At 32.3% G+C, this 15,513-nt stretch overlaps 1 protein-coding gene across 1 annotated transcript in view; it reads left to right on the top strand.

Moving 5' to 3' along the window:
* The window catches only part of LOC111046625 (proline-rich protein 36), a 302,205-nt gene extending 290,565 nt beyond the window's left edge, over positions 1 to 11,640 (top strand). The window contains exons 18-22 of the mRNA XM_039436012.1: positions 1,868 to 2,138; positions 4,164 to 4,254; positions 5,878 to 6,133; positions 7,882 to 8,252; positions 10,021 to 11,640. Coding sequence (XP_039291946.1) covers positions 1,868 to 2,138; positions 4,164 to 4,254; positions 5,878 to 6,133; positions 7,882 to 8,252; positions 10,021 to 10,237 — 1,206 coding nt within the window. The 3' untranslated portion in view covers positions 10,238 to 11,640. The remainder of the gene's footprint in view (positions 1 to 1,867; positions 2,139 to 4,163; positions 4,255 to 5,877; positions 6,134 to 7,881; positions 8,253 to 10,020) is intronic.
* The last annotated feature ends 3,873 nt before the right edge of the window (positions 11,641 to 15,513 follow it).

Here is a 15,513-nt window from a genome sequence, read left to right as displayed (position 1 = left end):
TTTTCTACCTGTTTTTTACTTTCCTTGCCCTATTACCATAGGTAAGGAAAGTATTGCTTTCCGAAAAAAATTAAGGTACCCCAATCTCTAAATTTCTATACGTTTCAAGGTCCCCTGAGTCCAAACAAGTGGTTTTTGGGTATTGGTCTGTGTGTGTGTGTGTGTGTGTGTGTGTGTGTGTGTGTGTGTGTGTGTGTGTATGTGCGTCTGTGTACACGATATCTCATCTCCCAATTAACGGAATGACTTGAAATTTGGAACTTAAGGTCCTTTCACTATAAGGATCCGACACGAACAATTTCGATCAAATGCAATTCAAGATGGCGGCTAAAATGGCGAAAATGTTGTCAAAAACAGGGTTTTTTCGCGATTTTCTCGGAAACGGCTCCAACGATTTTGATCAAATTCATACCTAAAATAGTCATCGATAAGCTCTATCAACTGCCACAAGTCTTATATCTGTAAACATTTCAGGAGCTCAGCCCCATCAATGCAAAATTAGATTTTAGATTCCCAATTATCAGGCTTCAGATACAATTTAAACAGAAAAAATTAGAAGGAGTAGATAGAGCATGAAAATCTCTACAATTTATGTTCAGTGACATTTTCACCTAAAATTGAAAATAAGCTTTAAATTCGAGAAAAAGGTGATTATTCAATTGCAAATTATTGTTGATTCTATTAAATCATTCACTATGAAGAGATAGCAGACCTCATGTGTGTCTCCAGCGTTATTGCCCTGTCACCAGCTGGCTCAAATCTTTGAATAGTAGACTTGAGATGCGCGGGAACACTAGCGTCAGGTGATCAATTTTCATAACGGCAAGGAAAGTTGTGTGAGTGCGCCACACCAGATTTTTTGGACATTTTATTATTTATAAAAATTTGGGAACAGAATAGTTTTGGGCTATCCCGATCATATTCATATGATTTGTAATTCTATCAACAAATAAATAAATAAATAAATAATAATATCTCATATCTACATTTGTGCTCAGTAGGCTTCATTATTGTAAATATACCGTATTCTACAGTAGTTTAGTACAGTGATAGACTATGGAATACAGTGCATTTTCTACCTGTATTTTTGTAAACTTAATTTGAAAGAACCTAAAAGTACATTCATTATGAAATTTTGTTCTGCAATTCCGTAAAGATATGAATGCACACATTTATTTTGAAACTACTTGAATTTTCTTCCATAGTATCATGACGATATTAGATGTATAGGTATAGGTATCAAAAACCTTAAAGATGCATAGACTCACATGCAGCGCTAGTGTCGTACTTGGAATTCATTTTATTTATCTATTGTACAAAATACTACAATCATAATATAATTATGACAATGGAGGAAAAACTAGGCTGAGCCTGTTCTATTCCTCTCCACAAATTTTGATAAAAAGTTAATGTTGTCCAAAGGTTGAGGTTATGAATATTGTTTGTGAGGTTATGATGTCATTAAATGTGTGAATTGAAATCGGCCATTGAGGGGGCAACCCATAAGATTATTACATACCAATGCCTTTGTAATATATAGTATTACAAATATATAGATATAATATCTCGTGCTAAAATATCCCAATGGCGGCCTTCAATTTCAAGTAAGAGCTATCATTGGGAAGGCATAGGCATTGTGGGTCTATATCTCTTTAAGGTCTTTGGGTATCATTATATAAATACTGATATGTATATCTAATTGAAGGACCTTATCAGCATAAAAAATAATTATAACTCTTCAACTGATCCCACGTTTCTCAATAATGTCAAAGATTTTTCTAAATTTTACCTCATTTTCACTACTAGTTTACCATTTCCTTAATTTCACCTCCTTTTCACCACTAATTTTTCATTTTTTTGTTGACAGAAAACGGGAAAATGGAACGCCATGCACGTGAGAATCGCTTGGGAGATCTACCATCACCAACAAAAACAGGCAGCCGAAGCAAAAGCGGTCACCAAGACAGAGCAGATGCTGGGGCCACGTCACCACTTGGGGGGCGCGCCCCCTGTGGCCCCACCCACTGGTCCGAGCCCCTTTGTGGGGGGCGCAGTGCCCGGGGGGCCTGTGCCTCCTCCCCCCTCGCATCGGACACCGCCAACTCCTTTCGATGCCGCGTCGCCTTATTCGTCGTTGGGTTAGTAGATCTTGAATTCAGTACAATATTTAAAGACATGGTGCCGGTTGCACAAAAGCCGGTTAAGTTTTAATCGTGATTAATTCCACGAGAATCAATCAGAGAAGCCGTCTTATGAAAAAGGCCTTCTCTTATTGGTTCTCGTGAAATTAATCATGGTTAAAATTCAACAGGCTTTTTTGCAACCGGACCATATTTAATCTGGGTTTGTAGGATTTGAGAATAATTATTAGTAAAATATTTATAGTAAGGGTACGATCTGATTGGATGTGTATAGGTGCAAGTGCACGCGTGGTCAAGCATGACCAAACAAACTATGACGAACAAACTATGGAAAGAGCAATAGGAACTCTCACACTGAACGCTTGCACTTGCTGATTGCGTTCAGTGTCAGCAGCAACAGAAAATCATAAACTGATTGGCTCTTCCAGATTTTGTTTCTCTGCTAATGCATGATCTGACGTGCACTTTGCATTATACAGAGTGAGTCATATGTATGGGAACCCTTCAATAAGTTGAATATTGATGTACATATAATTGACCGAGCGAAGTGAGGTCTAAGATTCAAGTCGACAGTTTGGCATTCCTCTTAATGTTTAAATGTTTATATGTTTTTATGTTGCGCATTTACGGTGAAACGCGGTAATAGATTTTCATGAAATTTGACAGGTATGTTTTTTAAATTGCGCGTCGACGTATATACAAGGTTTTTTTTGGAAATTTTGCATTTCAAGGATAATATAAAAGGAAAAAGGAGCCTTCTTCATTCGCCAATATTATCGTAAAAATCAGACTATACAATTATTCATCATAAATCAGCTGTCTAGTGGACTATAGAATTATTCATCATAAATCAGCTGTCTAGTGCACTATAATACTACCCGTACAAAAACATCGAACATCTTGAAAATTTATCTTTCCATCAACGTTAGTTTAGACAGTTAACTATAATACTACCCGTTCAAAAACATCGAACATCTTGAAAATTGTATCTTTCCATCAACGTTGTAGACAGTTGCAGCCAGACCTGATAACAGCGCTCACACTCACATTCCGGGACGACACGTCACGGTACGATATAGGACAGAAAGCTCTATGTTTATTTAGGATTTTTCTAGACATTTTTAATTGATAAATTATTTATTAATTTTTGAGAAAACATAACAAACGGTCAATGTAACTCACTGAGCACGAGGTCTACTGTTCACAGAACTACTAGTACTGTAACTTTCAGGTTGAGTTATTGTTCGAACACTCTACCTTTTGACGTACAACGGGATTTCAACCCCTCATAAGGGGGTGACTTAGGGGTTGTAACTCGAATATTTTAAATGTAAACACCCATTGTGTGGTGCATCATTTTAAATGCCTTTTTAAAACAAGAGATATAACATCAATTAAAATGTTCTATGATACTTGTATCCAAAATGGCGGCTGATTGAAGTTATAGTTTTTAAGTAAATAAAGAGTTGTAACACAAATATTTTGAATGTAAACACTCATTGTGTGATACATCATTTTAAAGGCCTTTTCAAATCGAAAAAGTTGACATCAATAGAAATGTTGATACTTTTATCCAAAATGGCGGCTGATTGAACTTTATCAATAATTATTCCTTTAAAAACGAAAACTTTAATCAGCCGCCATTTTGGATAAACATTTAAAATATTTGAGTAACAACCCCTAAGTCACCCAAGTTGCTTTGTCAGTTCAATGATAACTTTCGATTATTTTACGTCGATAAACATAAAATTTCATACCGTACTCTTGGAACCGCTATAAAGATTGGCCAACGAAATTTTCATACTCCTTCTTCCTTATTGAGGATAAACGATTTAGAATTATTCTTATTGCTTCTTTTTGTAATAGGAGTATTTTATTCAAGTTTGAGATGCTTGTTCCTCCATATATTTAAATTCTATATAAAAATTTGGAACGTTATTTTGGTTACTATATTAAGACAGTATCTACATACAGTACGGTAACTATAGTTTATGTTTATTAAATTTGTTGTTTCACTTCCAGGTGGCAGTGTGTTTGGAAGGTATCCAGCTTCGGCTTTTCCTACACTGACATCTGCCTTTCCACATGCTCCTCTGCATGATCCATGGGCAAGGTAGGCTGATCTATATTTTTCAACTCTATTTCTATTATTATAAGTAAGCTATGATCGATTCAAAAGTGATTTACACATAATTCATCTAATGGAAGGACTGCTAAAAGATCCCGTTCATGATTAATAATCTGTTCTAATGCCATATTGTTTGACGTTCTTGAACTAATTATGAGCGTTCAAACTGTTTTAAATTTAGCTTTGAACTATACAAATGCACCTTGAGCGCTCATGAAAAGTTCAAAAGCGCCAATAAAAAAAGCAAATTATATTGATTTTTATTTTTGATTTATAAATTCGTTCAATTAAGGAATGTCCTTCCTATCTATCAATTAAGAATGGTATTCTTGGCACTGATACAGTCAATTATCTGCTATGGTATTGTATCCTGGGGAAGTTGTGGGAGTTCAATTTTGCAACCTCTCATAATTCTTTATAAAAGAATAATAAAAATATGTTTAAAGAGACCCATAAGATATCCAACCGAAGTATTGTATAGAGAATTTGGCGTTTTTAGTTGATACCCTATTTGAAATAAATCTTTTGAAGTTTGTGTATTTAAGACGTTCAGAGTTTCCAGTTATGGATGAACATGTATATTCCACTCGTCGAAATGTTGCTAATAAATTAAAAGAACCCTTTACAAGAAGTAGAGTGGCCTCCTTACATGCTTTTGCTAAGGGACCACGACTTTTCAATAAACTGCAATCAGATATATCAGATGCACCCAGTTACAATTTGTTTAAGAATAGACTTAATCGCTTCTATGAAGAAAAAGGTTTAATAGAGGTGTAATATTATTTACATTTTTTTGCTGTCTTCATTCAAATGTAATTTATTGTTAAAGATTCATAATCCCATCTTGTGAAAAGCACACTGATTATTGTATAAAATTTACTTTATTGTTTGATACCTCAAAATTGTTATTGTATTATAATTAAGTTGACTCAACTAGAGAGCGAGACATCCCTCAACACAGGTTTAGCCTAAAGAGGGATGCACTGTGGTTTTTTCTGTTACATGCTTAATATTATTATCTATGTTCAATTATTATGCTTAAGGTATGTATTTGTATTACCAATTGTAATGTTCAACCATTATGTTTAATGTATGTATTTGTATTACGAATTATTGTAAAAATGCAGTGAAATAAACGAAATTATTATAAATTATTATATGAATCTTATTATAAATTTCTCCTTCTTTCCAATCATATCCTAAGAATAAAATTTTGACTGATGGTTTTCTAATATTATTGATGCTTTTCAAACATATTGATATATCTCGAAAACATGGTTCGATATACGAAAATGGTACTGGACATTTTTTGTAGGAAATTTCATGTAGAATGAAATTTGGTTTTTCCTGCCCTGACATCTATCCTTTCTGGATTTCCCACCTTTCGTGGGACATTCTGTATATTATGTAGCATACATTTAGGAAGAACTCTAAATCTAATCTCAATTCTCATAATAATTATCTCTGCCTCATTTCTCATAATAATTATTTCCGTCTCATTTCTCATAATTATTATTTCTGTCTCATTTCTCATAATAATTATCTGTGTCTCATTTCTTATAATCATCTCTGTCTCATTTCTCATAACCATCTCCGTCTCACTTCCAGACTACAACCACCTCCGCGACCGTCCGGCTTTGCGGCTGCCGCAGCTGCGGCGGCGGCTGCAGCAGCCGCAGTTCAGTCGCCGTGGACTGCGGCTGCGGCACTGAAGCCGGAACCGCGGGAACACGACCAGGAGAAGGAACGCGCGGCGGCAGCGGAACGGGAACGGGAACGGGAACGCAGCCGGGAACGTGAACGCTGCAGACGAGAGGAGAAACAGAGACGCATGATGCAGGCGGCGGCGCATACTAAGTCGCAGGTGAGTCGGATATCACCTAAAAGATTATTCAACAATCTATTTAGTGGTACTTACTCTTTTCTCTTCTTGGGTTGTGTGACAGAGAGGACCTAGAGTCCTAACTCCGCCCTTATAGAGGCAATTATTCAATTCTTTTTCTTCTTACAATATCAAAATTCCTCACCCCTACCCCTTGTGCTAAGGGGAGGTGGTGGTTTGAAGGTACCTTTATTTGATCTTTTGTGTAGGTTATATTGATCTCGAATACTAAGCATCTTTAGGACAAAAATCACATCACTTTTATTGGCTACTTTATTAAAATTAATAAACAATTAATTTATTAAAATTAAGTAGACTGAAACTAGTTGTTGAAATGTTTTAAGGTTTTAAAATGTTTTTAATAGAAAGGGTACTACATGCTTCTATTAATCTTACGGACATTATTATGCCACACAAAATCTTATTGAAGCTTACCATTTTTTCTACAAGTTTCATACATTACTTTCATCTATACTATCCCCTATATCATCTATACTAGAATATCCCCCTTTCCCTGCAATTTTCTTATCGTTTTGGCCTTATGACTTTCCAACGATGAATGAAAAAATCAGAGATAATTATGAGCTCATAGAGCATCAACTTCTCTTCGAATATTGCCTCTAGCCTCTATAGGAGGTTTAAGACTGTTTTCTACTACTTTTTATGTTATGTTTGTTCGTATTATATTGACGCTTTTCCTGATGTACCTGTACATGATTATGAATAAAGATTTTTTCAATTCAATTCAATAGATGTATAATTTCACTATTTTACGCATTTACCCACATCTGTTGCAGCCAGTGAGTATAGAATGTAATTACATGCTATACCGTACCGTACTCACTGGTTGCAGCAGCTTCAGTGTTGAGTTCTTTGAAATCAGTGTTGAAATTTTTAGTTTAGCAACAATAGATCAGTTGACGACAGAGAAATTTATAGAGAGTAAATTATGTTTAGAACACAATTTTGAAATTTGCAGCTTTGTTTGGACTAGTGGGGAGGTCAACATATCAAAAGTCCCCATCCCTACCCCATGTGCTAAAGGGATGAGTGTGGTTTGAAAGTTGCATTTTCCATTTTTCCTCACATGCTTATATTATTATCTTAGAAACAGTGCGTCCTACCGACATGACTAACTGTACAAAAATCATTCATTCATACAAGTATTATTTATTTTCCATTCATTCATTCATTTGTCGAAATGATCTTCTTCTTACAGCTCAAATCGTTTGATTGGTTGGCAGCCTTCCATCTAAATCTGTCCATTGCTACTCTCTTCCATTGTTCATAGCTCATAGCACCCAGATCCTTCGTTATTTGTCTTAAATACTGTAGCCGGGGTCTCCCACGACCCCTTTGTCCATCAACTGTACCTTCCAGAATACTTGACGTGAATGCGTCAGAAATGCGAAGATCGAAATGATAGGGAGAGGAAAATGAGGTAACCTAGTGCTATTCCTCTAACAATTTTAGATAAGGTTGCACATTTACATCAAGCTTAATAAATGTCCTACAAGCTTTTTAGGTCAATGGTTTCCAATGGATTTTGCTCTGGAATGTGTGAAAACGTTTCTAGATCAGTGGATGTTCCGCTCTACACTCATTAACGAGCTCAACTGTTTTCCTCACACTTTGTGTATGCTTTTTGTATTACAATTTTTGAATATTTTTACGCTTTTTTGAAACAATTTCGTTGTGAAATAACCAATTTTTGTTACATTTTTTTCCAGGTGAGAGAGCGTTCTCCCCTACGCAGCTCCGAACCCAACCCATCTACCACTGATAGAGGGGGACTCGCACCTCCCCCTCACTCCTCCTCCTCCTCTCATGCCCCACCCTCCTCCTCCTCCACCTCCTCTTCATCTATGTCTCAACCCCATCCTCCCCCCTCCCACCATCCACACCCTCATCCCCACCACGCAGCTCATTCGGCAGGAGGGGTAATCAAGAGTGAAGACATGGGTGGACTGATGGGTGCACCCTCCCATTACGGGGCCCCACCGGGCCCTGCCAGAGGGCATCCCCATGCTGTCGTACCCCAGCCACCCCGTACCCTGCCGCCGCCTCATCACTTCGCGCCCTGGGATCATCCTTCCTATAGGTAAATAAATTTTATAAAATTATAAAATAGAATTGAAGTACCCTTTGAAAATAATAGAATAAAAATACAAGGAATACAAATACAAGAGAATAAATACAATAATATTTTTTATAAATACAAGAGATTTTAGTACCCTTTGAAAATAATAGTATGAAAATACAAGAAATACAAATACAAAAGAATAAATACAATAATTATTTTGATAAATACAAGAAATTTTAGTACTCTTTGAAAATAAGAGAATGAAAATACTAGAAATACAAATACAAGAAAATAAATACAAGACATTTTTTTATTAATACAAGAAAATAGCCCTGAATTCATACATTTTATAAAATAAATTTGTTGTTGCTTTAATTTCATATCACATACATTGCAAAATGTCTTCCCCTGAATAAAACAAACAATTTCAAAATTAGATAGATTGATAATAAAACTTCCGTAAAAACATGAAACAAACATATATTCATTCACACACGGGAGAAAATCCGCAGACATAAGATTTATTTATTTATTTATTTATTTATTTATTTATTTATTTATTATTTATTTATTTATTTATTTATTTATTTATTTATTTATGTATTAGAGCAAACAATACAATAGTTGGAAAATAAAAAAAAAACAGGCTATTGCCCAAAACTTCTTCTATTTTCTAATTTTGTCTTGAATTGTCCAAATATTATGTAGGCTATGTCCATTTAAATTTATACACCAAATCAATCTGAATATACAAATCAGAATAAAACAAACAATTTCAAATTTAGATAGATTGACAGTAAAACTTCCCTAAAAACATGAAACAAACATGTATTCATTTATTCAGATACAAAGAACAAATCATTGAAATGATTGGGGAAGGACCAACAGGGACAGCCCAAAACTTTTCAGATTAAAACCTTCAGATCAATAACTATAAGATTGGTCTAAGCTTAACAAAATAAATTCATTAAAAATATCCCTCCCAACTATCGCCAATGAACTCATAATAATATTATAATATACATGATTGGGGTGAACAGCAGTGTGCCTTGAATATATTCTAGGTACCTTAGGTAAAAAGTATGGAAACAGCTGAATATTTCGCATCAAAATTATGGTCCGCCATCTTGGAACCAACTTTTTAAATAACATTCATTCAATGATTATCAATCTGATTTGTTAATTATGTAATGTATTTCACTTTATTCAATTATTTGTGATAATTGTTGTGTTTATCAGTAGGGGAAAGGATGGAATACCGTATGACTTGAAAATAAATCAAACCGGAAGCAATATATTGCACTATAATCATAAGAGGAACTGGTAATATAAAAAGCAATAAAAGAGTATGCACCTCAAATATGTAATTAGATTCATAGTAATGAAGCTGCGTTTACACCAAAGATAGTAACAAAATGTTATTAACTTAATCCTTATAGATTCTATTAGATTGAACATATCTTGTCATACACATGATGAACATATATGTGTTTGTCAAGTTCCGTTCAATAGAATCTATAAAGATTAAGTTATAAACATTTTGTTAATAACTATGGTGTGAACCCAGTTTTAGGGAGGAAAACACAATTTTTCTCAAGTGTACAGTATTGTCTCGTTCTTCCCTAGGCTACATGAATTTGAATTTGAGCTTTTATATTTGTATATTATTTACTGATTTCTGTTTATTAATTTTGTTATGTCCATGTATTTTATTTGTTTAGTGTTCTTTATTTTATTGTAATAAACAATCATTTATCTTCTTCAATAAACAATCATTTTTTCGCAGGTTCGACCATCTGAGGTACAATCATCCCCTAATGTCAGCCGCGTTCAGAAGCGAGGAGGAAGAACAACGTGCCAAACTATTTGGGGTATTTGCGCCCCCCGTGGGTGTAGGGGTGGGGGGACCCCCCGCTGCACCCCCTCAGCACCACTCCATGCGCCCCCTGCCTCCCAAGGATCCCCACCACCCCAAGAAGGATGAGTCATCGCAGAGTCGATGATCCCAGCAGGAGCAGGAGAAGGATAATGCCAAATGAAAGAATTTTGAAAATTTAGTTTTTGGGGAAGGAGTTGTGAAAATCGAGGAAAACGTTTGAAAATCAATGACCAAATAGATAAGGTTTTTTGGTAAGAGTAGTTGGTAGTGAAGTAGTTGAAAGAATTAACAGGAAACTGTGTAAAATCAACGAGACTTGTTAAAAAATTAACTGGAAACGTTGGATGAAATTCAACGATGACCAAATAAGATTTGTTGAGTAATGTAATCGTGAAGTAGTTGAAAGAATTAATAGGCAACGTTGTGAAATCAACGGGACTTGTTGAAAAAAATTATCTAAAAACGTAGGAAGAAACTCAACGATGACGAGATTTGTTAAGTAAAGTAATTGTGAAATAGTTGAAAGAATTAACGGGTAACGTTGTAAAATCAACAGGACTTGTTAAAAAAGTCAACTGGAAACGTTGGAAGAAAATCAACGATGACCATGTAAGATTTGTCGAGTAAAGTAATCGTGAAGTTCAACCTAGTTGAAGAAATTAACGGGAAGCGTGTAAATGTAAACTAGAAACTTCATCGTTGAAAAAAATTGATTGAGAAAATAATTTATCTACAACAAATCATGAAGTTAATAAAAGTTCTGAAAGGGAAAAAGGTGAAGGAAAATCTATAAGGACCAAAAAGAAAAGATTGTTGAAAGAGCCAACAAAAAAATTGTACGATTGTTTAAGAAACATCAAACAAAATATTTTTGGTTTATTAAGGTGATTGTGATAATTCATGAGAATCTCATAGAGAATTTGTGGAAAGTAATAAATTTTATTGTGGAAATTAAAAAAAAGAACATTGTCAAAATAATTAACTGAAATCATTGTTTGATTGTTTTAGAAACATTGACAAAAAAGTTCATTTGTTAAGGAAATTGTGATAAAAATGGGAATCTCTTGTGCTAGATTTGAGTCTAATGAATTCTTATTTCTAAACGAATAAACATTTTTATAGATATATTTTGTTGTACATGAAAATATGTGTACTCTTGCATAGTTCTATGCATGGAAATAGTCAAACAGATTTGGTGCTCCCATATTCTGTTATAAATTATTTACATGTTCGTGGTATTAATTACTATTATTACACCCATTTGTTTGAATATTTATTATCGAGTATATGACAGAACTCTAGAATAAATATGAATGAATTATTTCTTTCTTGAAAATTGAAAAAATTCCTCACCCCTTCTGTATTGTTGACAAAGTCATGTTCTATTATTGAATTTTATTTAGGTTTGAAAAGGCTGTATTGAATAAACGGTGACTATTAAACCCAACTTTCAAATGAGTTTCTGCTTTGCGTGAACAGAAATAGATTTGCATTGTATCTTATGGCAGTGTTCACAATCTGGCAGATGCAAAGTTGTGAACTCTCTCATAAGAACTAATTGTAATATCTTTCTTTTTATGAAGACCAGAACTGTTTGAAAATCAGGGTTCTATTATTCCAAGGATACCGCTAAGTCTTTCAGTGTATTATAATATAAACTTATAATTTATCATGTAATTATGGTGGATTTCAAGCTTTAAATGCATTATAATGTTCTTTTAATTGAATTGCAATAATGGATTCCAATGGAGCATTATGAAGTTCCATGATAGGGTCTAATTGTAATAAAAAGTATGGTAGTAATTTTTACAAAAAATTATTACTCGACTTGGGGATCAGTAATACGAGAGCAATAATTGAATAGAAATGAAGAGAAGAAATAAAATTGAAGATTTGAATGAAAATAATAACAGAAAATCACAGCAATTTTTTGAGCAATACATTGCAATCTGAAAGCTAGTAAAAAAATTAACGTTCTAAGATTTAAAAATTTTGAAAAAAAATGTCTAGACTACTTTAACATAAAAAATGTGAGTGCTCATTTTAAGCTGAAGTGAAATAATATTACGGGTAATCTTACATTCATTTATGAATAAATTTATAATCATAGAATCATTAATGAATTTTTAAACGTATATTCATTAATGATGGATTATTTTTGGTGTTATTAGAGCTTATCATTGTTTTCAATTGTGATAGAATAAATAAATTTATCAAGGTTTTCTGAATAGATTATTGGATGAGTCGTAGGAAAGCTCCATATGTGCTGTTGAAGTATTTTATCAAACCATTGCATTGAATTTTTTAAATACTATATTTATGTTAATAATTTATATCGTATGATTTAGATCGTAGAACTGAATAATTCAGTGTAACTTCATTAAGTTGATTCAACCATACCAATTTTAATCAACTTATATTCGAATTCGGTTCCTCACAAATTGCTAATTTTGAGACCAGTAAATCATAATCTATTCAGAAGGCAGAAGCCGTAGTTGATTGAAAGCTTAAAATTCCCAAACTAAATCTCGTTCACAGAGAATTAAGACTTTTATTCAACAATTGTGTTCAATTCGAATTTTTTGTAATATTCATATTTTCAGCTTTGCTCTCATTACTGCATTTTTGTGCAAGCCCTTTATAATCTGTGTTTGTTTTCGTATTATCGTGTATTTATTTATTGTGTTTTAATTAGTTGTAGTTTGTGAGTGTCTTAATTATTATTCAATTTAACAGAAATATATCTGTCTTGAAGTTTCATTTCTATATCAGTGTATTCTTTTTAATCGAAGTCTTTGAAATACATCTAGTCCCAGTGTTAACGATAGAAACATATCGTTTCTTTTATATTAACATTTTATGTCCAATTTTCAACTATTTATCAGTGATTTAATTATCTACATTTAAAATATAATAACATATTCGTTTTATATTTAACTTTGAATAACTGAATAGTATTAGATTCTGGTTGTAAATTATTTTCTGAAGGTTAATGAGTTAGAACTAGCTTGTAGTCTGTTATAAGCTTTAAATAGCTGATTCTTAGTTTAATCAATACTCGAACTTTCTCAACACATTCATAAGAATTGATTGTGCGTGAATAATTTTATTTATTTCCAACTCTCTTGCTATTTCATCAAAATAGCTTATTTATTTGAAGCTCAACGTTTATCTCAATAAGCTTATAGTTTATGTTTTGTGGTGTGTTTCAAACATATTGAGACTGATCTTTTTTTAATTCATTCATTTTTTGATTTAATTATTTAAATTAATGATTGATAATGATTTCTCTCTCTATAGGAAAAGACTGTCAGCAGCACAAATATTAATCATAAAAATGAGTAAAAACTCATATAAATGAGAAAACTAAAAATATGTCATTTCCATAGTAGTGTAACATATTATTTCAAATTTCATACATTTCAGTAAAATTCTCAGTTAATTAATAAAAAGAATATAAAACTTGTAGTACCCTTCTATTAAATCATTTTTAAAACTTTAAAACATTTCAACGACTAGTTTCGACCTACTTTGACCATTTTCTCAGTTAATTTATTCAATAGTAGATAATTGAATGCTACGAATGCTAAAGGAATCCCAATCATAATTTATCTATTTATGGAATGGATCAAACAAATAACTTACAATATCCAGAAATGAAAAATAGGCTACTGCCCAAAACTTTTTCTATTTCTTAAATTTGTCTCAAATAGGTTATGATTCCTTAGAATGACATCAATTTTTCCCATTCAATCAATGCTATATCTTTTCTTCAATCAATCAATCAATCAATTCATTCATTTCACAAACAAACATAATACAGAATAAAAAATAATAATAATAATATCTTATCCTGATATTAAGATTTAGCAAGGGTTGAAACTGATTAAAAATAGAAGTCTATGTTGATATACTAATACTCATATAAAACATCATAAAATAAAGTCACTAATTGTTATATCCACAGTTCTTTCCATAAAATAATGATGCCTTGAGAATATTCATTGAAAAAATTGGTAAGTTAATGAGGCTTTGAAAATATTACACCTGCTGAACATAATACTACAGATTAATCCCTGCTTTTCTTTGAATTTCTGTTGTTAAGGAAATGTACACCATTAGTTTATATGAGAGTGTTCATACGTTGGCAGACTGCGTATGTGTGAACACTCCCATAAGAAACAATAGTATTCTATTTCTGTCCATGAAATAAATTGAAAAGCAGGGAATCTAGTATGTTGATGATGATAATACATGATTTATATCATGTTTATATGGCTTTAAAAACGACCCTTAAAAGTTTTCTCACTCAGTACATTTACTAATGGTGATCTCAGTAAATAAAGAGGGGAAAACTTGGAATAATTTTTGAAATCTTTACCTTCTCAAAAACGTTTATTGAGAACTACATTATTGACTCAAATGTATTTGTGAGAATGTCTCATCTCTACAGACTAATAAAAATAATTTATTGTTAATAGAAAATGTATATTATTTACATTATTATATTAGTAGACTATTTATAGAAATTTGTTGTAAATATTGTACTAGGTGATTCGTAATTATCGACTAATTTAGTGATAATATTTATTATTTATTGATGAACTGATAAAATGAGTTATAATTGTAATGATAGATAACTATAGTAAGAATTTGTACAGAGTGTTTAAATGAATTTTGTGTGATTGACGATATGAGAAGAATTGTGTAAAAAGTGTAACTTTGCCGAAAGTATTTTCATTGAGTCGAGTAGATAATTAATTGATAAATAATAATGTATTCAATGAACTGGAAACTGAGATCTGTATTATATAGATTCTTAACTATTGTAATAAGTGAAGTAGATTCCATTTTGTAATGGATTGTACATGTTTTTCATTATAGAGTAATAAAACATAAATTATGAAATGAAATTTTTGTTGAAGTATTTTTGCCAGAATAGATCCATCTCAAATAAATATACATCTTTTTTTAAAGTACTTCAATTCAATTTTAAATTTATTATATTCAAAATATACGTTACTTTTTCACTTTACAAAAAATTGTATACATTTTATATTTTCAAGTAGACTATCTCAAGTAGGTTATATTCAGCTAAAATGATATCGAAGTTAGATTTCACTAGATTCGGTTAGGTTATTTATTTATTTAATCAATGAGAATTAGAATTAAGAAGGTCTTATTGAAAAATAAAAATGACAGTATATTGGAAGTAATTTTTGTTGAACATAACTACAATACCATTATCACAAAAAACTCAGTATGGCAACTTAAATTATATTTTGGCTAAAATCACCAAGAAATCAGTACGGTAACTTGAATTTTATTTCAGCTTTAACTTGTTGAAAAATATTTCTCCGTTCTCATTATTTGAAAATAATATAAGTTACTGATTATCTC

Source organism: Nilaparvata lugens, chromosome 10 (genome assembly GCF_014356525.2).
Source record: "Nilaparvata lugens isolate BPH chromosome 10, ASM1435652v1, whole genome shotgun sequence".
NCBI classification, from domain to species: domain Eukaryota; kingdom Metazoa; phylum Arthropoda; class Insecta; order Hemiptera; family Delphacidae; genus Nilaparvata; species Nilaparvata lugens.
Note: the sequence above shows the minus strand (reverse complement) of the source record. Positions and strands in the feature narration are given on the sequence as shown.